This window comes from Rhinolophus sinicus, chromosome 3 (assembly GCF_057876585.1).
Source record: "Rhinolophus sinicus isolate RSI-liver-muscle chromosome 3, RSI-T2T, whole genome shotgun sequence".
NCBI lineage: Eukaryota > Metazoa > Chordata > Mammalia > Chiroptera > Rhinolophidae > Rhinolophus > Rhinolophus sinicus.
Window position 1 is genome coordinate 127,641,017 of NC_142503.1, and position 23,309 is coordinate 127,664,325.

Here is a 23,309-nt window from a genome sequence, read left to right on the forward strand (position 1 = left end):
GGTTAATGAAATAGAAGATAAAGGGAGTAGCCCCTTGTAAAAGTATTCCACCTATTATGACAGAGTTTAAGTATGGCTACTTTAAAATCCCTAATAAATTAATGAATCTAGGCATTGAGCATCTAGGCCTGGATTCTTCAGTGGTTAAATTCAAGGAAAAGAATGGAGGGAGAACCTGTAGATTGAAAGAAACTTAAAAGGCATATGAAATTTCTAAAAATGGGCAAGGCTAAACCGTAATATGTAGGGATCCACATTTGGGTGATAAAACTACAAAAAAAAAAAAAAAAGAAGGAAGTGATTATCATGCACCACCGTGTCCATTTACACCAGGAAGGAGGGGCTGTGATGGAGGTGAAGAACAAGGTGAGGGAGTCTAGATCCTTTTGGTGTCTGGCAAAGTTCTGTTTCTTTCTCTAGGTAATAGTGGCATGTGTATTAACTTTATTAAGCTATGCCTTTGTTTTGTATGGTTTTCTGTTTCTGTTTTAGTTTTCAAAGGTTAATTAAAATGTGTTATCTATATTTTGTTTATTGTGAGCTATAGGGCATGCAGACCAAATTTATTCTAATTGACAAAATCATTTTTAAGGCTAATACTTTCACATCACTGTGCATTTAGAGACCAGAAAGGTGCCTGGAACCCGTTTCCGCCTCTTTCCTGGAGGGACTTAACTTCCAAACCCATTTTCTTTCTCCCCTGAATTTTATTTTCATTGCTCATCTTCCTCTTAAACTGTAGAGTCAGCAGTATACAGTACAGACTTACAGGGCCTACTCTATTCAATAGAGAGTGGAAAGTGAGGACAGCTAACATGAATATTCAAATGGTTACTCCATGCCAGGCATAGTTTGAGTGCCTACTTCCATTCTTACTCCTAACAACACGGAGGTGTAGGCACATGTGCATTTCACAGATAAAGAAACTGAGAGGCACCCCAGGCTTGAGAGCACTGTGTGCCTCACATCTGTTATGCTGCCTCTGATCACACTGTCTCAGTCATCACACGCTATTTATGCAGCTGAGGACTTGGGTATATATTTTTAAGTACAATGGACTCCATTGCTCAGTGTATTTTAGCATATGATCCACTCTGACCTTTAGATTCTTTACTGCTCTTAACACATTGTAGCTGGTGATTGGCTGTTTTCTAGAACACTTGGTCTTCCCTCCTTCAGTGTTTTCTTTTGAGGGAATTCCCAGTAATTCCAAGTTATTTGCTGAAGTTTGTTCTCATTTTCTGGGTACAGACTCACATCTTATCCACCTCAGTGTATACATTCACTCAGCCTTGCTGCACCTCACGGGTGAAATTATCCTCAGCTGATGCCTCTGACTCATATGGGACCATCACTCTTTTTGTGGTTTCCCTCTAACGTTGGTTTCAGAGTTTAGGCCAAGGCCTTGCCAAACTATGGGCCCTGTAATAGCAGCACAGCATCACCCAGGAGTTTGTAACAGAAAACAATATCCGGGCTACCCCAGACTTGCTGAATAAGAATCTGCATTTTAGTAAGTCCCCTGTGATTCATAGGCACGTTCAAGTTTGGGAAGCATGGAATAGGTGACTTCTAACGTCCTTATGATTCTATGGGTCTATGCTGCTTTGAGAGACATGTCTCTGCAGTGACTGTTTCCTCTTGGCTCTACTGTGTACTGTGTGACCTTGGGCAATTACTTGACTTTACTGTGCCTTTGTTTCTTCATCTGTAAAACGGTACCTGCCTCAAAGGGTTGTTTTGTAATGTGCTTAGAACAGTGCCTGGCACACAAAAGGTGCTATAGAAGTGTTAGCTGTCTTAATACTGAATAAACTTTTTTTAATGAATATTTTATGAGCCCCAACATGAGGCCAGGCAGGAGGAAGAACAGGTTTGAGAAATCAACAATGGACCACTTCACTGGAGAATGGGGTTATAGAGTGGGCAATCGAGAATTTTAGGTACTGAGCAGTTTGCAGAGGCTCTCATCTTTTTAAGACCTCAGGACACAGAGTATAGTGCCTTCTCTCAGCAATTCTTACTTAGATGGCCCCCTGATGGTAGAGCTGCCTGTGGGGCATCAGCAGCTTGGAGGGGCCGGAAAAAGATTGTGAAATTGGTGTTAGAGGAAAGCCTGTGGAGATAGGTGGGAAATGAAAACACAAGTGTTATGTAAAATAAATGAGTATCTCTTATTGGACAGCACATGAGGGAAGGCCTGTGGCCTGGTCTCACAGCACCCAGAAGATGTTAGTTATATCAAATTGGTCATATTTTCTGCAAGCCTGGTGGCTCTCCTATTCCTAGATGGGGGTGGAGGGTAGGGTGGTGCTGTGCTCTCGGGCTAGCCTGGAGCCTCAGGTTGTCACATTCTGCGCACACGTCCCTCCAAGGCCTCCAGCTCACCCAATACTTCTTTGGGCAGATCCTGGTTGACCTGCTCTGTCAGGTAGTTCCGAATATCACGAACCTCCTGTTCCCAGAAGTCCTTAGGGAGCGAGAACAGCTGAGTGGTGTCTACAGCTCCTAGGCCACTGAGATCCAAGGCGCCTTCCTTTGGCACCAGCCCGATGGGTGTCTCTTGGGCACTGTCCTGCCCATCTAGCCGCCGGCAGATCCAGTCTAGCACCCGAGCGTTCTCTCCAAAGCCTGGCCACAGGAAGCGGCCTGCCTCGTCCCGCCGGAACCAGTTGACATGGAAGATGCGTGGCAGCCGAGCCCCCTTGCGCCCCTCCATGCTCAGCCAGTGTTCTAGGTAGCGCCCAAAGTTGTAACCAAAAAAGGGCCGCATGGCAAATGGGTCATGCATGATGACCTTCCCTAGGGAGGGGAGAGGCTAGGTAAGGAATCTTCCTCTTTACTGGAAAAGAGAAGGGCACTCAGTATCCAGCTGGAGGACGTTCATGGTTCTGGAATATTCTTGGGGCAGGGTGAAAAGGGATTGGGGAAGGGCTGGGCAGGAGGGTCTGGCTCAGGAAGGGAGAGAAGAGGCCATGTGGACACATGGGAGGTGCTCACCTTTGTGTTCCGCCGCAGCAGTGGACTCAGAGCGCATGGCACTGCCCACAAACACTCCGTGGCGCCAGTTGAAGGCCTCATATACCAGGGGTACTCCTAGAACACCAGGGAACAGGGGCAGAGGCAGCCCTTTGCATTGGGCTCACTCCATCCTTTCTGGTGGTCTTGATTCCTAATCTCTTTCTCCTAGGACCTCAGCTGTCCTATTTTCAAATTCCATCCCACCCCGCCCCACCCCCAATTTTGTATTCTCCAGAGGACAGCTCTGGAAATGTACAGCTACAGTTGGCGATACAGGCTGAAGATCCCCAAGCTCTTAGTACAAGAGGCAGGTGGGCGCTGATACAGAGCCAGACCCTTTTCCAAGAAGGCATGGAACCCACACAATGTTTACCTTTGGGTCTGCGGCCTCCAAAGATGATGGCATCAATGGGGACACCTTCAGGGGCCTCCCAGGCGGGGTCCATGATGGGGCACTGGCGAGCCGGGGCACAAAAGCGAGAATTGGGATGTGCACAGGGCTCCTTGTCACCTGGCAGAGGAAATACAAATACTGTCACTTCCAAGGGCACATCTACCCCCAGTACACATGTTCATGTACTCTTGCACAATTTCTTTTTACCTCATCGGCTCCCTGCAACCTCGTGGGGTAGGGAGCAGGGAGTCAGGCCATCTCCCTTAAAATTTGGATAAATCAGGTCATTTATCCACAATGGTTCTGCCAGCTAAGCTATGTGAGAAAAGAGTGGGAGAGGAATTGGGCTTCAGCAGAGCACTAATGTTTATGCCAAACTATAGCCTTATGGCATTGACCAGTGCTCAAAAGAATGGGGTTAGATGTTGGCATAATTTCCCCCCCAGAAACAATTTATTTATGGGACTTTTATTTAAATAAATACTCAAACCTAAAGCAAAAACTGAGTCTGTGTGGTCAATATTTCAGACAATTGACTTTCCATCAGCAAATGGGGGAAATAGAATCTCTTGAGCCATCAAAATGCAAATAGGAATTGATTTTAAATCTAACAGAATTTTGGTGATTTCCCTGGGTCTGCCCAGTCCCTGATGGAATGATAAGCCTTGAAGAACTCAGACAAAGATATAACCTGGGCAGGCGTAACCTGAGGAACCCAGGTCATTTGGTCCCTTCAGGTGCCCTGGAGAGGGGCTGGGACCAAGTCAAGGGTAGATATATAAGGCACCATCATGGGTATCCCAAATGGACATGGTGCCTTCTCTACTGGAAGTTGCTGGTCAGACCTGGGGGTAAGGGAGTCAAAGCTGCCACCCTCTGTCTCCGTCCCGCCCCCCAGCTCCTGCCTCCACTCTCACATAAGAGCTATCCTTTATGCTTCTCCCTTGCACTTTTATCAGCCCCCAATTCAGGACGCTAGCACAGGGTGTTATTCTGGGAACTGAAGCTGGACACAACACACCCTAGTTATACCCCTGAATCCAGAGATGATGAAAGGGTTGGGGAATTAGCCTGTGGGGAAATATGAAAGTTTCTTGGACTTCTCAGTTGGGTAGGAAGGCTGAGGAGAGCTTAATGATGGTGTTGGAGAAAATAAAGGGTGATTAGATGAGGAGGGTGACTGCTAGGTCAGCCTGGAAAACTTGAATATAGGCTTCAGTGACCACAGGCCTCCCCCCCCCTTGCTCTTCTTTGCTCCCATCCCTCGGTCTCGGGGTTGTCTGACTGTCGAAGGCCACTGAAAGCTGAAGGTCCAGAGTGCAGGATTTGGGGAGGGGGGGGACTGTAAGGCACGGGGAGTAATGACAGGCTTGAGAAACTAGCTTCTAGGAGAGGCTAAAGAGCTGGTCGGATTCAGTTAGGAAGAAGGATTGCAGTATATGTGTTGGAGGGACAGGGGGAGGGGGAGGGTAACAATACTGACTTTTAGACAGTGGTCATTATACAGGGGGATAGTAGGAACCAAAGTGGCAAGAGGAGGGGCAGGGTTCGTCCTTTCCTAATATGTCAAACTTTATGGATTATACTTTGAGCCCTATTTTTTCTGTAATAATTTTCAAAACAGTTCTTTCTTTTTTTTCCTTTTTTTTTTTTAACACTCGGCTTATATTTATTGAGGACTTACTAAGTATTTGGTACTGTGCTAAACCCTTTGCATGCATTTAATCGTCCAACAACTTTAAGAGATAGGTACTATAGTAATTACTCCCATTCAACTGATGGGGAACCTAAAGCTCAGGAGGTTAAGCAATTTAGCCAAGTCACAAAGCCAGTACTTGGTGGAGTTGGGACATGAACTGAGACCTTGCCTGGGGTTGGAAACTGCAAACATTCATAACTTCCTGTGCCTCCTGGAGGTCCTAGAACATGGCTGCGGGTTGTGGAGAAGGCTTTTACATCATCTAGATGCTGAGCCCTGCGGGCTGTGTCATGACTCCCCCACCCCACATACCAGGTTTCCAGGCCTTGCCCAGCCAGGAAGTGACGGTGACTCCAGGTGGGAGAGGTTGGTCAATGCCCTCCCAGTACACGCCGCCATCACTGGTCTCAGCCACGTTGGTGAAAAGAGTGTTACTCTGGATTGTGGCCATGGCATTGGGATTGGTGGTGGCAGAGGTACCAGGAGCCACCCCAAAGAAACCATTCTCAGGATTGATGGCCCGGAGTCGACCTGTTAGGAGGAGAAGTGCAAGAAAGGAAGGACCAAGCAGGAAAAGTTGAGGCGTGTAGCCGGGGAAGGTCCTGTGGTGCCCCTCCCTGCCCTGAGCTGGACCCTAGATCTGATGGGGAAGGCTTTGTGCTTCTGCCAGAAAGTTCAGGGCGAGGTTGGCTATTTAGGAGAAGGTTCTTACGGACAAAGTTCACCAGGAGCAGTGGAGGGAAGACCCCTATTCTCTGGTAAGAGCCAGTACCAAGAGTATGATCCAAGGGCCACTCACCATCACTGTCGAACCTCATCCAGGCGATGTCGTCTCCCACACACTCCACCTTCCAGCCTGGCAGTGCTGGCCGCATCATGGCCAGGTTCGTCTTGCCACAGGCACTGGGGAAGGCAGCTGCCACATAGCGCTTCTTCCCCGCAGGGCTGGTGATACCCAGGATCTGCATATTGAGGAGAGAGAAAATGAGGAGGTCACCAAAGGTCAGGGCATGGTCTTCATAGGAAGGACAGTGACAGATTAACAGAGAGGACTGATGTGTATTAACAGGTGTACCACCTTGCCACTAGGCCTGGGGTGGCGGCAAGGGGAAGCCCCACACATTCAGCAGCCTGGGGTCAAAGCTTCGGGCTTTGGGCAGTCTCTGCTCACTAGCCTGGCACCTGGTGGGAGGCAAGGCTGAGGCAGACTGGCCAGGCCCTGCCGCTGCCCTGACCCCCGCAGCTGCCCGATTCTCACCAGGCCCTCACCAGCATGTGCTCCGCCAGCCAGCCCTCATCCCGAGCCAGCCGAGAGGCGATGCGAAGGGCAAAGCACTTCTTGCCCAGCAGAGAGTTGCCACCATAGCCGCTGCCGAAGGAGACGATCTCCCGCTGGTCAGGCACGTGGCCAATCAGGGTTTTCTCTGGATTGCATGGCCACTGGCTCACCGGCTCCCCTGGGGACAATGGGGTCATGGGGCTGCTGGCAGGGGCATCAGGAACTGGGGTGTCAGGGGCGGGAGGGATCAGGGGGTGGCAGGAGAGACACTTGGGAGCAGTGGTGCCAATGGATGGCTAAAGCCCCCCCGCCCCCCCCCCATAATATCCATTAGCTCCCATGCCCCTCATCTTGGACATGGATAATTGACCTTCTCAATCTTGTGCAAACTGCTCTGCAAACACAGCCTCATCCCCAGCCCAGACAGCTGCCTTGGATCTGTGGAATCAGGTGTCTCACCAATTAGGATGGGTAGGATTTGGTGTTCCCTCTGAGTACAAGCAGGCCTCTGTGTCCTCCCCTGTGCAGAACACCTGCTCACCTTGCCCAGTCAGGGGCTGGCCCACAGAGTGCAGACACTTGACAAAGTCACCATCTCCCAGGGCCTGAAGCACTGGCGTCCCCAGCCGGGTCATAATACGCATGCTTGCCACGACGTAGGCTGAGTCAGTGAGTTGCACGCCGATGCGTGACAGTGGGGAGCCCACGGGACCCATGCTGAATGGAAGCACGTACATGGTTCGGCCTATGGAGGGAAACGTCACCTGGATGAAGGGTTCCAACCTGTTTGTACCGTCAGTGCCCCTGATGTTTGTGTCCCTGCCCTGGTTACCCTGCATGCAGCCTGGAAATCTCTCATCCACAGCTTTTTGGAACTCAGCTGGGGACATCCAGTTGCCCAGCTGCCCACGGGCCCCACCAGCCGGGAGGGGCACTGTGTCCCGTTGAGAAGGAGTTACAATCACCGTCTTGCTCTCTACTCGTGCCACATCCTTGGGGTCTGTGCGGGCCAGCCAGCTGGGGAAAAAGGGATTATCAGGAAGATGGCAGCCAGCAGGTCTCCCTCATCCCCAGACCCACTCTTTCACATCCAACTTTGACCCTAGGTCTTCTGTTGACCTTTTTCCCCCATCTATTTGCACCTCAGTCGCTTCCTCCAGGTTTTGTCCCATCTAACGGGCCACATGTAGGCATGCTGATGTTATTGCAGGCTTCGCTCAGGCCCATGCTTAACTATGTATTTCCCTTGGCCCCCAGCTCTCTAAAGGCCCCCTCTTCCCCTGGCAAAAACTCCCTGAACTCATAAGAAAAAAAAAAAGCAAAAGTTTTTATTTGTATCAGTTTCTTCACTTAAAATAAAAATACAGACTGCTTTCAGTAATTCCTGAATCTGTTTCCTCCAAAGCTCCCATTCTTGCTCATTCCATTGCATGGTCTAGATAAATCTGATTTTGTCTTGGTAAGGACAGAGTAGCCTTAGTTTAAGCAGCTGCCCCCATCCTATGGGTCGCTGGGCTCAGGGCTTACCAGTTATTGTACTTGGGGAGCTTTCGAATGAGTCCCTGCTGCTCCAGTAGGGTCAGTGTGGCAGTGTTCTCGGCCTCGGTCCCATCACAGATGTGGATGCCCTCTGGTCGGCACAGACGGGCACTGCGATCCACAAAGTCTCGAACTCCAGCAGGCAGCTGGCTCAGATCTCCATTGAGTACACGCAGGGTCTGGATGCTACGCCGTGAAGACCAGCCACAGGGGCTCAGCCCATGCCAGCTAAGCCTGTGAGAGAAGAAACAGAGAGGTAATGAACCAGGTGTTTTCATGGAGGATTGGCCAGACGAGGGGATAGGAAGCTGGGGAGCATGCTAAAACAGGTCTGGGTGCAGGCCCCATGAAGAGCAGGGTGAAGCAGGCATGTGGGATGGATTCAGGCCACATGTATCTTGTGGCCTTTATGAGGCTTAGTGAGGGTGTCTCCTGGTCAGCAAGGGACAGGTATTGCCAAATGAGCATAAAGCCTGTGTGGAGGTATATGTATATGCATGCTAATGCCATATGGGCTTGTCCAAGCCCATATTTAACTAGGTCTGATCAATGCTTAGAAATGAAGAGATGCCCTAAGGCCCAAAAGTCAACAAACTGTGCCTAGGTGACAGCTTCATATGTCTGGTGTTTGAAGCTCTCATTTCTGTTCTTTCCATTCTCAAGTCTAGTTTCGAAGTTAAAAAGGCAGCTGTTTTTATTTTTTTCTTCTGGTGTGTATGCTGTAAGACTGTGAAAACCTCAGCAAAGGGATTAAGGCTCTTGCCTGGGGAGTAGGTAATTGGATGTTGGGGTTCTAGGCATCAGATCTGCTGCGGCCTACCTGGGCCAACAGGAGTGCCAAGAAAATGTTGCCATTGGGTAGGTACTTTTGAACTGTGTGGAAGGCTGACTATTGAGGAATGTCACTGACTGGGGTTCATGCCCAGATTCCTAGGAGGGCAGGGTCCCTGTTGTCTGTCCCTGTATACGCGTGGGAGAGGGAGAAGCAGGGTCTGTTCTCATTGGCTTTGACCCAGGGTAGAGTAAGCCAGAGAAAGCAAAGGTCAGGAGAGGGAAGTTGCCCTCCTCCATACAGGGAGGCATAGTAAACTGCCCCACACACCTAGGACCACATGGTCCTGTCCCTTCCCTGTGGGTGTTGGTGGTAGGGTGCAACATCAGATTGCAGGAAGCTCAAACTCGGAGGGTGGAAGCCTGGGGAAGGTAGAAAGCTCAGACCAAGGATGTAGGACCAAGGATGTAGGAGATGGAGCCTGGCTGGAGTGGGAGCTGAGGTGGCTTCCACTGGGCAGAGTGGGACAGAAACCCAGTATGGCCCCAGGGGCAGAGGAGGAGGGCTCCTGGGACTTGGATCTGCTCTTGCCTCAGAGAGAAGTTTTCCCTGAGCACTAATTTTAAAGGTACAATCTTGGGGACATCCTCTCTCCCATGGGGGAGCCTGGCTCAGGAAATCTCTGGGGAAGCTCCACTACTCTCCTCCAGTCCCCTAAGCGGCACCTTCTCCTTTTCCTCTGCTCCAGAGACCACCCACAAGGGCTGGCCAAGTGGAAACAGCTGTGGGAGAAATATGGGGTCAGCTCAGACTCTGGGACAAAAGCAGGGGAGAAGGGAGGCTACAGAGGTAAGACAGGAAGGTGTGAAAAGTGGGAGAGGGAAGACAAATAGGGCCTAGGGTTTCCCGTCCTAGAGGGGGGAGAAAACAGCAGTAGAAGAACTGAAGGCAACTTGGTCCCCTCCTCCACCTCGCTTCCTTCCTTCCCCTGGCCCCAGGTCCTTCTGGCTGTGTCAGGCTTCCCTCCAGGTTCCAGTCCGGAGGAGGCTGGGTAATGGATGTTTACATTCTACCTTCTTTAGGGAGCTCCGAGTTCAATCCCCAGGGCTCATGCACCCTTGACCCCAGGGCCCTACCGCTTCTCATTGCAACTGGGGCACAAGAGTTACATCTGGAAAGGAAAGGCGGAGGGCTGGGTTCAGCAGGGGCGAGCTAGGAGGGGGACGGAAGTTCTGAGAGTGGCAGATAGAGACGTCGCCGTTGCAGACCAGCAAAGCAGGGAGGGGGAGGAGAGGACGGAAACGAAGAGACCTGGAGCAACTGGGGCTGCCCCTGATCTCCCGCGGGATTCGCGGCCCGAGAGGCTCCGAATCGAGAAACATTCGTCCCCGATCCGCTGCCTCCTCGGATGGGAAGCCAGGCGGAGGCGGGCAAGCAGGAGAGCGCAGCTGGCAGCCCCGAGGGGGCGAGCGCTGCAGAATGTGCCCCGGGCTGGGGGTCACTCACCGCAGGCCTGGACGGTACACAGCGGCCATGGCACCTGGGCGGGGGCTGCGGGATGGCCACGAGGACGGAACCGAGCCAGGGAGATATGGAAGGCAGGGAAGGGGAGAGCGCGGCGAAACGGCGAAGTCGAGAAGCGAGAGGGAGCTAACACTGGGCGGGAGGCGCTTAAAAAGGAGGCGGGTAAGCAGACACAGGGCGGGACCTAGCAGGGCCGGCGCGACCCTCTCTCCGCCCGCGAGCATGGCGACTTTCCCCGGTCCTGACGCTCCAGGTCCCCAGCCCGCCCAGCCACCGCCCCACCCTCTGCATCCTAGCCCCCAAACCCATCTCTCCCATTGGGGGACTGGGTCTTCTCGAGGCCCCTCCCCCGCCCCCGCCCCGCCTCGGCCACTGCACATGATGTAACTTTGAGGACAGTTGCTACTGGGAGATAGTGACTGGAAACATTAGGTGGCAAACAAGCTAAGGACGAAGGCCGAGGCCATGGGCAGGATCCCGCAGGGGCTGGAAGTCTAGAAGCGGGGGTGGGCGGGTGGGAGGGTGTTGGGCATTACCTTTCCCCTTCTTCCTGGGGACTGGGCACTCAGAGCCCCAGGCGTTTCTGTTTTCCAGGGCCCCAATGCTAAGGTCTTTCAGTCCCCTAATTCCTAAATCCTTGTTTCTTCTCCCCCTGATGAGGACTCCCTTCTGCCTTATCATGAAACAGTGGTGTCTTTCCACCCCACAGTCTCTTCTTTGGGTCTCTGCCCTGGTCATTCTCTCCATATTCCCCTGGAGGACTCATCTGCCCCAACCAACCACCACCAAAAAGTCCTTAGGTAATTTCTCAAGATATATCTCCATCCAGTTCTCTTCCACTTGAAACCACTGGGTATCACCCCAAATACCACAGTGTCTCAAACTCAACATATCTATGGGAGGCATCTAGCCAGTATCCACTCCCCATTTCTGGTAATAGCACCCTCATGCTCCTTTGGGGAACCACCTCCTCAGTCTGTGTGGTCATGTGGGTCTCCTGGGGCAGGTTCTCAGTTTGGCCAATTTGTGTGTTTCTTGTTGGGAAAGTTCAGGGAGTGACATGAGGTTCCTCTTGGGGGCTTTTTCTGTAGACTTTCAAAGTGAACTCTCATCTTGCTGGGCTTGCTGAGCTGGTAGAATATAAGCCTCGAGCTGCCGGGTATCAGTTTGGCATTGCAAAGTAGGAATCTGCTTTCACTGCGCTGGAACATAGTGAGACAAGGAGAGCTGGCCTGCAGCCTTGGGCTTGCTGCTGGTCCTCCTCTCTTCCACCCAGGCTCCATCCTGCACTCAGCTTCATGTGGGAGTCTTCCCTCCAGTCCCTACATCCAAACTCTGTCCACACCTACCCCATCGCAAACAACTGCCACGCTTTGGGCCTAAAGGTGTGCACACTGGTGGCAGCCTAGTCAACCTTCCGAAGGTCATCATCTCTTCCATCATCCTGCACCTGCTTTCATGGTGCCCCATCTCAGCGAATGGCCCCACCATCTAGCTGGTTGCCCCAGAGCAACCTGAATTGGTCTAGACTATTCCTTTTTTATCCTCCATAGCCAACCAGACACCAGGACCTTTGGATTTGTACTTCACAATTATCTCTCAAATCTGTGTCTATCCCCATGGCCACCGCCTGAGTTCAGGGCTTACCGTATCTCTCACCTGGCTTTAGGTGATAGCTTCCAAGCCACCTCTTGGCTTCCTGCCTCTCCAAATGCCACCCCCTTTCCCTCCTACCAAGCTACCCTGCAAATTCTGCACTTAAGTTCATGTTAGGGAGTTAAAAGAGAGGGATGATGTTTATTGTGTAGATACTAGGTGCCAGGCTCTGTGCCAGTAGCTTTACATGCATAATCTCATTCAGTTTCACAACAATCCTATTTTACAGATGTGGACACTGAAGCTTAGAGAGGTTAAGTCATTTGCTCAAAGTTACACAGCCGGGCAGCTTAAGAAATGAATCTAAATCCAAATCTGACTCTAATTACCAAGTTGTTTTTTCCCCCTGCAGGACTTTGATTTTGTCCCTTTGATTTATCATTTAAAAAGGTACGTACAGGGCTGGCCCGGTGGCTCAGGTAGTTGGAGCGCTGTGCTCCTAACACTGAGATGGCTGGTTCGATTCCCACATGGGCTAGTGAGCTGCGCCCTCTATAGCTAAGATTGTGGAACAACGGCTCTTTGAGCTGCCGCTGGCTGCCCCTGGCTGCTGTGTGTTGCGTGGGCTACCATGTGCTGCCAGGAGTGACCAGTGGCCAGCGTGAGCTGCTGTGAGCAGCCAACTGACCTGCGACCGACTGCCTCAGTGGAGGGGAGCACAAGGCTCATAATACCAGCATGGGCCAGGGAACTGTGTCCTACACAACTAGATTGAGAAACAATGGCTTGAACCAGAGTGGGGGTGGGGGAGGCAGAAGAAGGGGAAAAAAGGAAAAAAAAAAAGTAAGAACATATCCCTTTCAGGTTGGTCCCTTCAAGGCTTCCTATCACATGGCAATCGATGTCCTTTATAATCTGTTTGCTTTTTATCCAACATTATCACCCCGTCTCCTTACTTGCTGCCTTTTGCCTACATACCAAGCTCTGCAGTTTCCAGAGCACGTCTGTGAACCCTTTCTGCCCTTTGGACTTAAACACCACCTCCTACATGGAGTCAGTTTGCCCCTTAGAATTAACATCTGTCTCATTTCTGTTGGTTTTATAGTGTGTACATACCTATACTTTTGCACTTATCACACTTTATTTAGTTGTTTTTGTATCTCTGTAATGCTCACTAGAGTATTAGCTCCTTGAGAGAAAAATCCAAATTTTAGTCTTGTTTTTATCCTAGCTACTAGCAGAATCTGGCCTATAATAGGTACTTAATAAACATTGCTTAAATGAAAGAATGAACAAGTCCCATGTTTCTGAATCGCTCCCCTGCCCCCATTCCTTCCTTCCTTAACTTTGAGCAGACTGAGCAAAGAGCTCCCATGAGGTTTTCCTTGCACTGCTGATTCCCCTTCTCTACCACATACTTTGTTCAGGTCCCTGGCACTCCGGGAAGCTTGGCCCACCAGCTGGCCCAATGTCCATGGTGCACCACCAGGGGGCAGGGTGTGATCAGCCTTGGCTCTGGTCGGCATTTACTTCTTCCCAGGGCGGTGGGGGCAGGAATAGGAGGGTAAGAGATGGGGTGGAGCAGGGTGGGAGGTGGGGGGTGGGGGGGTTGGGGGGGTTGAGGTGGGGGGTGGAGTGGTGGTGTGGTGGGGTGGTGGTGGTGGTGGTAGTGGGGGTGGTGGGGGATGTGTGTGTGTGTGTGTGGGGGGGGTGTGGGGGTGTTGGATGTCTCACAGACCCCCTGTAGTATAGTGGATGATGTGATGTGTTGCCCAGATCCCCCCTTCAGGACGTGGTGCTCACTGTCGCAGCCACTGAATGTTGGCTGCTGAAGGCTCACAGGTGAATGCTGCCTCCCCTGAGCACTACCTGTGGCTGAAGGGACCTGCCTCACCAAATGCATTGCGCCTTTCCTGGGATAGGACTTGTTGATGTAGGGTTACAAAGGCCTAGCCTCGTTGCCTCAGTTTGAAACAACTCTGAAGGTCCGTCCCAGCTGCAGAGCTCCTATGGGATTATTTCCACTTTTCCCTCTGCCATCCTGTTTCTCTCACTCCCTTTGAAATTCTTCCCCGACATTCAGATTATTTATCAGCATCAGTGAATTTCATATTTGATTTTTAAAGACATTAACATATGACCTAAAAATACCATATGCAATCAGTGTTTCAAATAAAGGGGTGCAATGCTGTTCAAAAAAAAAAAAAAGAAAAGAAATTCTTCCCCAATAAACCACCTATACACAAGTTTCCATCTCAGTTTGTTTCCAGTTTAAGATATCCCCCAAACTCAACTTGCATACTGCGTTAGCCTCCTTATCTGATTCTGATTCCATTTTCGCCCTCCACACTAAGTCCAAAGTGATCTTTTTAAATACAATCTGATCACGTCACGTCCCTGCTGGAAATCCTTCGGTAACTTCTCACTTCTCTTAGAATAAAGCCCACATCTTAAACTTGGCCTACAAGGCTCTGCATGACCTGGATCCTGCAGACTTCACCCTCCCCTACCACCATTCTTCCCACCTTTCCTGGTTTCTACTCTCTGGCTCCATTGGTCTTTTTTCAGTTTTGTGAACATTTCCACCTCTTTCCTGCCCAGAGCCTTTGTATATTTTGTTCCTGCAGCTTGCAATCCCCACCTTCTTGACACCTCCAGGCATGGTCACTTCTTACTCACCTGACCTGTCCCAGTTTATTGTGACTTTCTTAGGCAGGCTGTCCCCACTGTGCCACCTCCTCCCATCCCCCACATTAGATTAGATCTTCATGAAATAAACTCTCATAGCACCCCATCTTTCTCTTTCATAGCACTGATCTGTTAGAATGGTTTGTTTTCAGGTAGGCACATCCCTAACATATAGGGCCTGGGGCAAGAGTACAGATAGAAGCTCACAAATCTTGTGTTAAATATTTAAAATGTATACCTCAAGCTAGCAAACTGTTAAATATGCTCTATTCTTCTACCTTGATAAATATATACATAATGGTGTAGAATTTGGTTCAAATTTGGGTTCAAATTTGGATTTTGCTTGGAATCCTCAGGATCTCACAGCAGAATGTGGTGATAGGGGAGAGGCGGCTTTCTGCCACTGGCCCTCAGGCTCACTGCTTTTTCCACCCCTGATACCATCTTGTACTGAGAGGGGCCTCATGTGCATGCATGTGGACCTCTCTGTCTACACATCCCAATTCTGTCCACAGCCTCCTGCAAACAGCTGCCTTGGCCACCCATTGGGTGTAGGGATGTGTGTATGGGTCGTGTGGTTTATCCTTTGGAGGGCAAACCCAGGGGAGAGGTCCATGTAGGCCCTAGAAGTGGGCTTGGAGTCCTTTGGGCAGGGAATTCCTAGGTATCTGGAGTATGGGCCAGAAAGTGATTGGGGGTACGGGCAGAAGAGGCCTGGACTTCTCACTCCGTGGGACAGAGCCAGAAGAGGGCCAGAGTGGAGCCTTCCAAAGCATAGGGCCCAGAGCAGGGGCCACCAATATACTGATGTTTCTATTTCATCAGTCTATTAGGTCCATAAAGGCAGGGCTGGTGTCACTTTGATTTACTGAGGTGTCCCTAATGACTAGCACAGTGCCTGGGGCAGAGTAGATGTTTAATAAGTATCCATCCAATGAATGTACAAGGCAGACCAGGAAGACGTTTGAAGATTTGGATCCATCCTGATGATCTAGATACGAAAATACAGAACTAGGAACGAAAATTAATCTTACAGGGCTCCAAAAATGGATGCAGCACAGAGGAGAGAGTGACAGCATCCTGGATTACTGCCTCTGTCTCCTCTCTTCCCTTCCTCTTTGCTCTCCACCTCTGCAGGCCCTTTGCCTACTTGGCCCTACTTTGCCCATGGTCCAGCATCCCTCTGTCCATATCTTTCTACCTTTTTATCCTTTGGCCACTGTTCTTTCTCTGTGACCTGACTATCTATCTGTCTATTCCTCTGTATTTATTTTTAGTTCTTGGTCCTCAATGTTGCTTTCCTTTTTTTTTTTTTTTCTTCTACCACTTTTGCTCTTCTAGTCCTTTGCTCCCACCACCTCTCTTGTTACTCTTACTCCCTTCTTAGTTCCCTCCCAGAGCCTTCCTCTCTATTTTAGTGCCCCATGGACCTTTTCCCAAGTCTTCCATGTGCCGACGTCCGTCTGTCTCCTTAAGCCCCTGCCCTCTAACCGAGGTCTGTACCCACTGACTCCTTAGATAAGTCTTTTTGCTTCCCTTTTTCTGTTCTGTCATTCCTAGAGTCTACCTGGCTTCGTCTTTTTCATCCCCTTTTCTCTGTCCCCAGATGTCCTTGAATCAGTCCGTCTCAGCATTCACCCCCTCACCTCCCCACAGAAGACCCATTAACTACCACCGGGTACCCAGTGGCTGCTGGTAGTCTCTTTTCTCTGTGCCATTCATCCTTTCCCCTGGCCCAGACCTCAGTCCCAGACTCGTTTCCCTGGTCAGTGGCCCCTGGTCTGAACCCCTAGTGGCTCAACTTGCTTGAGCTTGTTTAGTCTGACTCCTTTAGCTGGTTAGCAGCTTAGCCCTCCCACCTCTCCTTTGAGTCCTCCAGTAAACAAGAGGATCAGGGCAAACCTGACAGCTGCTGGAGGGTGGGGGTGGGGTGGGGGGACGTGTCTGGCCCGGCCCGATTGGGCATGAAAAAAGGGCTGCATTCAATACTTCCTAGTCTTTATTCAACTAGGGAAATTCTGGGGTCTCTTTCCTGGCTGCCATACAGCTACATTCCATGGGCATGTGTGTGGGGTTCCCTGTCTCCATTATCCCCATTCCCATTTTGTGGCTTTGTTTCCAGGCCTTGGGCTTCCTGATTCTTCTACAAAAACAACAGCAGATCATGGCAATCACACTGAGAAACCCTTCTTGAATAATGATAATGGTCTCTGCTCCACAAAATGGAGGCTAGGTGTAGGAAGAGAGAGATGTCATCTGATCTAGGTCTTCTTATATGTATATAGAGAACATGGCAGGAGATACCATACACAAACACACACCAAGGGAAGCTGAGTTGACTGTAGGCATTCTGTAGCCCAGGGTTTATTAAAACACAGATTTCTACCCCATCTCATCCGTAGAGTTTCTGATTCAGTAGATTTGAAGTGAGGCCAGAGAATTTGCATTTCTAACAAGTTCCTAGGTGATGCTGCTGGGCCACAGTTTGAGAACCACTGTCTTAGAGTCTATGACTCTCCCACTTTTTCCACCCAACACCTAAGGCTGGGACCAGGTTAATTTTTATAACTGATGATCCTTGGGGCTGATGGACACCCAGGTCTCTCTCTGGGTTGGGAAAGAAGACCTGTTAACGCCATGGGAGACGTTGGGTGTCCTCCGTAGGTAGAGAAAAGTCTTTAACTCTTGGGAGTTCTGTTCTGGCACAGACCCTATTTAAACAGCTTCAGACAGGTTTAAACATTTCCTGGGCTAATTCCTAGTATCCCTGTTCCGACTTCTACTTGGGGATGATAGCTCTAAGAGGTGTTAGGGGATTAAGCTGAAAATGTAGGTCACCCCTTGGCCATCTGGGAATCAGGATGAGTGAGAGAGGAAGAGAGAGGGACAGAGAAACACACAGGGAAAAGATGAGAGGAAGCAGAGGGCACATGAGGGCACTTACAAAAGTCTCAGATGGATTGATGGTGATTAGATTTCAGTGTCCCACAGTGGCCCGGAAGGAAGAAGCAGAATTTCCCATTCTCCCTTCTCCAACTTTCCTAAGCTGGGCTGTGTCTGTCCTGGGGCTGGGTCAACGAGAGTGGGAGGGGCTGCGGATTGGATGGTCAAGTCCGGGAGATTCACCATGGGGAGGGTGGCCTCTCTCTGATGTGATAGTTATGAGGGTCATGAGGCTAGATACAGTAGGAGTGAGGCAGGGGCAGAAATGTGAGGATTTCTGGAAATAGGAGACACTCAACAGGCCAGGTGAGAGGGTGTTTGGGAGAGCTTGTACTCCCCCAAAATACGGGGCTGCAGGGACTTAGAGGGTGAGGGCGCTGGGAGCTTGTTTGGCTCTCTTTTCTAGTCCCATACTTTCAGTCACCGAGGGCTGAGGGTTGTGTTCACACGAGGGTAGTGGTCTATACCGGGAAGTTGAGCACGTGTGAGTCAGACCATCAGTGAGGGGCTTTGTTAGGGAAGATGCCCCTTTTCCTTCTTTGAAAACAGGCATACTTGTCCTTTCCTCTTGTTTACTCCAACCCCCCAGGCCAATGAGATAGGCAAATGATCCCCTTACCTCATTGGCTGGACGCCTAAGGACCACAGATGACCTCAGAGAGCTGGCCCTTTAAGAGTGCCCTGTGGGCTCTGTGCCCACAGCCCCTTGTTCTGAGCACAGGGGCACCAAGCCCTCTTCAATGGGGCCTCCAGTCTCTGGGGAAGCTGTGCCTGCCTGGCTCTGATACTGACCACACCATCTCTGTCATCCCTTAAGTGAGTATGTCCTGGGCCTACCTGGGTTCCGGGTCTCTAACCTAGAGCCTCCTCCTCCGACACCTGCCGTCTACTCTCTGTTGTCTATTTTCAGGAATCTTCACACTTCTGTCCTCTGCCCCACTCCCACTCTGACTGGCTTTATGTCCCTCACTGCTATCACATCAGAAAGATAAACAAGCTTCCTCACTTATCTCTTCATCCAATTCTCTCTGGACACCTCTGTCAGTGTTTCACCATCTCCTCACAGCCAAGGACCAGCTTCTTCAATCTGTGTCTTTGTTCCCATCCCCTCTGTCCTCTCAACGGTGAAGGGCTCAATAGATAAGGCAACAACCCTTCCCTGGGACAGAAAGAGAGAAAGGCCTTGTCCTTCCTCCCACCTCTCTGGGCAGAGCCTGGGGGTCTGAAATGTGGTTGGAAAGAGGGCTCCTTAGGCTTGGGGCATCAAGATGGAGCCAAACTCTAAGCCTTGGGATGAGTACCTCGTACTTTACCACTTCTGGGGTTGGGGGGACTGCTACTGGAACAGGGAGCTGAGCTAGGGCTTGGGGCTTCCAGGCTGGGAAAACTCCCCAAGGTCATCTAGTCAGCGGTTCCTCAGGTGAGCCCATGCTCCATGGTTGATAATAGGGAGGAGAGTTCCTTGGTGACATAAGTTTGGGACACTCTGTGTTGAAGCTGAACAGATGGTTTGCTGAAGAATTTCTCAGATTAATATGCTGCTGTGTTTTGTGAATGTGCAAAAGGTGGGGATGGGAGGCAGCATTTCTCAAAGTTATCTGAGCACAGCCCTCTTCTTGGGTATTTCTCAGACTTAGTGTTTCATAGAACACTCTTTGGGAAACGTTAAAGTATAACTACCTTCTTTGAAAAGAAGGGGAAACTGGGGTCTGAAAGGGGAAGATGATCTGCTCAAGGGGGTTCTGAATAGAAGGAGGGAAACCAATCTTGGTTGGTTCCCCTTGGAGAGATTGGCCTTGGGGAAAGATGGTCATTACTCAGTCTTGATCTTTATAGAACTAATTCTTGGACCTTTCTTTTTACCTTGGAAAGTCTCACTCATATAAAAGGGATTAGTTGATTGATAAATCCATAGAACAGATGTGTACGAAGGGTCTTCTGTGTACAAGGCATTGGCCTGGGTGCTCTGAGAGAGAGGTGTAATACTAGCACGTTATCCTTATATATTAAAATTCACAGCATACATGCCTTCCCATTGTCCTAAAATATACTTTGTCATGGTTAATTAAGCAAAATTTTTTAATTGCTTGGAAATGGAATGATGCCTCTTGAGATGACACAGCGGCTCAGCATGTCCCAGCACTAGAGTTGGAGCATTGCCATGTTCCTCTTGTTTGTCATAGATCTCAAAGGCACCTCGTGTGCTAGCCTCTTCCTCAGTCAGGCCTTTAAGCTGCTTGCCCTTGACCAGGAGCCCCCGCCATCTGAAAAGTTGGCCCCTAGCCCAGAGGTGACTATGCAGGGAACAGGGCTGCACCATCACCCCAGCTTTCCAGAATTCAGGCTTCTTGGCCTTTGGGGGAGCAGGTTTTGGTGAAGGCAGCCTCTAGGTGCTCCAAACCTCTCCTCTTTTTTGCAGGTGTTCCCCTCCTAATCCAGCCCCAGAATGGCACTGCCTCCTACCCCCCTGGCCATGGAATATGTCAATGACTTTGATTTGATGAAGTTTGAGGTAAAGCGGGAACCTTCGGAGAGGCGATCTGGCCCCTCCACAGCCTCACTGGGCTCCACACCCTACAGCTCAGTGCCTCCTTCACCCACCTTCAGTGAGCCAGGCATGGTGGGGGCCACTGAGGGCCCCCGGCCAGGCCTGGAAGAGTTGTACTGGCTGGCCACCCTGCAGCAGCAGCTGGGGGCTGGGGAGACGCTGGGGCTGAGTCCTGAGGAGGCTGTGGAACTGCTACAAGGTCAGGGCCCAGTGCCTGTTGAGGGGCCCCGTAGCTACTACCCAGGGAGCCCAGAGGACACAGGAGCCCCGCATGCCCAGGTGAGTGATCAGTGAGCTGGGCCGAGGGGAAGCCATGTGAGGGAGGAAGGAGAGGTCCCGGACTGGGAAAGAGATACAGGGCCTGAGAAGGGAAGAAAGGCCCTTGAAAGAAATCAGATCGAGGAAACTACGTTCTGCTCTCCCCCTTCTTTTACAAAACGAAGAAAAATGAATAGGCTGAACCAGGAGGAAGAGGGAGAAGATAAGGTTAGAAGAGGACAGAAAGGGGAGAGTTGAAAATTAAAGGGCATTGCGGAGCAGGAGATTACGGGAAGCTAGATATACACCGTGCGTGGGAAGCAGGGAAAGGGTTGTGCATGGAATGGAGCGGAGTTAAGACTACGGGAACCGGATTGAGGTTGGCCTTTTCAAGACTTCGTGCTTGCCCTGCCCCCAACCTTCTCAGAAAGGATTGGGACTCATCCTATTAATTATAGACACAGATGGGGGTGTCGAGGGCATTAGGATAAAATCCAAATCCTTTGAGGGTCACAGGGTTGCGGCCTTCAGCACAGAGGTGCTGGAGCTAGGTGCGTTGGAGGGGCGGGGTGAATCTGGAGGCAAGTCCATTAGACACACGTGAGCCTGGGTGCTAAGGACCACTCAGGGGCGGAGCGGGGTTCAGGTGCGCGATTGGCTTGCCTGACCGTGGGAGGCGGGGCCTGAAGCGCCGGACAGGCCCAAAAGGGCACCAGTTCCCTGGCAAGGACCCATGGGGCCCATCAGCATTGGGACCTGCGGTTAGGTCAGGATTGAGAGATAGATTCAGTGGGAGGGCGGGCATTCAGGTAAAGGCATGAGCAGGGGGCGGGGCCTTCGGGGGTGGGGTCTGACTTCCCGACTTGAGAGCCGAGCCCCGCGAAAACCCGCGCTGATTCGGTCTCTGCCGGTTCCCTCTGCAGCTAGCGGTGCGGTTTTCTGACGCGGCGCTGGTGTCGATGTCTGTGCGGGAGCTAAACCGACAGCTGCGGGGCTGCGGGCGCGAAGAGGCACTGCGGCTGAAGCAGAGGCGCCGCACGCTGAAGAACCGCGGATACGCGCAGGCCTGTCGCTCCAAGCGGCTGCAGCAACGGCGTGGGCTGGAGGCCGAACGCGCCCGCCTGGCAGCCCAGCTGGACGCGCTGCGGGCGGAGGTGGCCCGCCTGGCCAGGGAGCGCGACCTCTACAAGGCTCGCTGTGACCGGCTGGTCTCCAGCGGCCCCGGGTCGGGGGACCACGCCCACTTCTTCCTCTGAGACGCTGGGGGCCGTGGAGTGGTGGAGTAGGTGGGTGGGGGGCACCACCCAGGAGGCGGCTGTACCATTCACCAGATGGTTACTGAGCGCCTTCTGGTGCCAGACACTCCGTTGTATGACCACACCAATATTCGCAAACTTCCTGGACCCTTAAGGCATACTCTGAGGTTGGATGCTGGTCATTTTCTGAGAGAGGGGTCCCCCTGCCCTTATGGCAGGCCGTGCTCAAACCCTCCACTTTCTGCCCCACCCCACATGACCAGGATACTGAGCTCTACAGGAGCCAGTGCCAGGCACTGTGCGGGGGTGGGGGTGGGGTGGAGGGCGTGGATGATGGCTGTCCATGACACATAAATGGGAGGTGAGGGAGTGACGCAGCTCCCCTTCAGTTTAGATTTTAATTCAAGGTTTTCAACCTATAGTGCATTGGGTGGTAATTAGCAATAATTGCTGTGTTTTTTTGTGTGTGTTTTTTTGAGGCTGGTAACATCCCCATTCAGGACTATTGCATTTTCAATACTTCAATTCCCAGTAGCAAGACAGACTAGGAAGTCTATCCCATAGGCTTTCTTCCTACCTAACCCAGTGGCCTCCAGGGCCCAGAGAAGCCAAGGTCCAAGGAGCTCTGGGGGTGGTTGGTGTAGGCTGGTGTGAGAGGATCCTGGGCAGGAGTCTGGAGATCTGGGTGCTAGTCCCACTCTGCCACAGGATACTGGTGTCACCTTGAACATATTACCTGCTCCCTGGATCTCGGTTACCTCATCTAATTCTCGTTTGGATCGGATGACTTCTGACACCTTTCCAGTTATGGCATTTCCTTAATGTGGGAATCCAGTGGTCTCCCCAAGACAATCTCACCAAAGGGACTTCCTGTCCTGCTCCAGCTTCCTGGTTACAGCCTAGGCCGTGGAGGAGCCCTTGCACTGGTAATCTGCTGCTCCCTCCGGGCTGCCTTGAGCTACAGACCTGCATAGGGTACCCCTACCTCCTGCCTCTCTGAGGGCTGAGGTAAGACTTTCCCCAGCATGAAAAATAGCTGACAGAGTGCAGCTTTTCTGAATTAAACTTGAAGTCCAGGCAGAACTTTACGCTATTGGCTAAATGTTCTTGCAATTTAAGAAGTGTTCATTCTTTATCCTTGTTCCGTGTGTGTGTGTGTGTGTGTGTGTGTGTGTGTATGGGGGGAGAGAGAGAGAGAGAGAGAGAGAGAGAGAGAGAGAGAGAGAGAGAGAGAGAGACAGCAGTGACCAGGCCAGGTCTGTCTATAGCTATCTATCCTGAGGTCTCACAGTTGCCATGGTAATCCAGCTCTCTGATCCAGCAGCCTATGGTGAGAGTGGGTGGGGGATCTGGGCAGAGCAGAGCCATTGAACTGGGAGCAGCAACCTCACCAGTCACTGTCATGGGTCCTCTAAGGGATATAATAAATGGGGAGAAGCAGTCAGGTGTGGGGGAAGAGGTTCCCATATGTCTCTCTTCCTTTCTGCCCCCTCTATCTGCCCCCTTCCCAGCTGTCTCTTCTCATCCCCGTTCTTGTTCCCTCCTCCCCCTCCTCTAGCCCAGCTTGTCCCTCCTCCACGCAGGAGCCTACAATGGGAGGCCTCTCCTCCATCTCCCCCCAAATTTGTTTATTTTCTCTCTCCCCTTCCCACCGCTGGCTATTGGCTATTGGCTACCCTCTCTGGCTGTGGCTGGCTCGCAGCACCTTTAGCCTCTCTTCCTTCATCCTCTTTCACATGCATCACTGAAGGGAGAGGCTGGGGCAGGGAGTGTCCCTCCAGGAGTCCAGCTC

General features: G+C 51.2%; 2 protein-coding genes across 4 annotated transcripts; one reads left to right on the top strand and one right to left on the bottom strand.

The window, feature by feature from the left end:
- Nucleotides 1-2,150: 2,150 nt before the first annotated feature.
- PCK2 (phosphoenolpyruvate carboxykinase 2, mitochondrial) lies at nucleotides 2,151-10,482 on the bottom strand. The gene is made up of 10 exons (XM_019714424.3): nucleotides 10,211-10,482; nucleotides 7,921-8,166; nucleotides 7,226-7,410; nucleotides 6,935-7,138; nucleotides 6,384-6,571; nucleotides 5,914-6,076; nucleotides 5,427-5,645; nucleotides 3,395-3,532; nucleotides 3,001-3,096; nucleotides 2,151-2,802 (listed from the first exon to the last, which is right to left on the bottom strand). Exons 1-10 carry the CDS (start codon nucleotides 10,450-10,452, stop codon nucleotides 2,348-2,350), a joined length of 2,136 nt encoding a protein of 711 aa, XP_019569983.3. The 5' UTR covers nucleotides 10,453-10,482; the 3' UTR covers nucleotides 2,151-2,347.
- On the top strand, nucleotides 10,270-22,602 carry NRL (neural retina leucine zipper). 3 transcript variants are annotated; one of them, XM_074328050.2, is made up of 4 exons: nucleotides 10,303-10,390; nucleotides 10,938-11,028; nucleotides 19,875-20,282; nucleotides 21,185-22,602. In XM_074328050.2, the coding sequence occupies exons 3-4, from the start codon at nucleotides 19,902-19,904 to the stop codon at nucleotides 21,515-21,517; spliced, it is 714 nt and encodes a 237-aa protein (XP_074184151.1). In that variant the 5' UTR covers nucleotides 10,303-10,390; nucleotides 10,938-11,028; nucleotides 19,875-19,901; the 3' UTR covers nucleotides 21,518-22,602. The 3 variants fall into 3 exon arrangements, with proteins under 3 accessions (XP_019569996.2, XP_074184151.1, XP_019569995.2); XM_019714437.3 differs by lacking the exon at nucleotides 10,938-11,028 and having other exon boundaries at nucleotides 10,270-10,390; XM_019714436.3 differs by lacking the exons at nucleotides 10,303-10,390; nucleotides 10,938-11,028 and adding an exon at nucleotides 11,045-13,388.
- The last annotated feature ends 707 nt before the right edge of the window (nucleotides 22,603-23,309 follow it).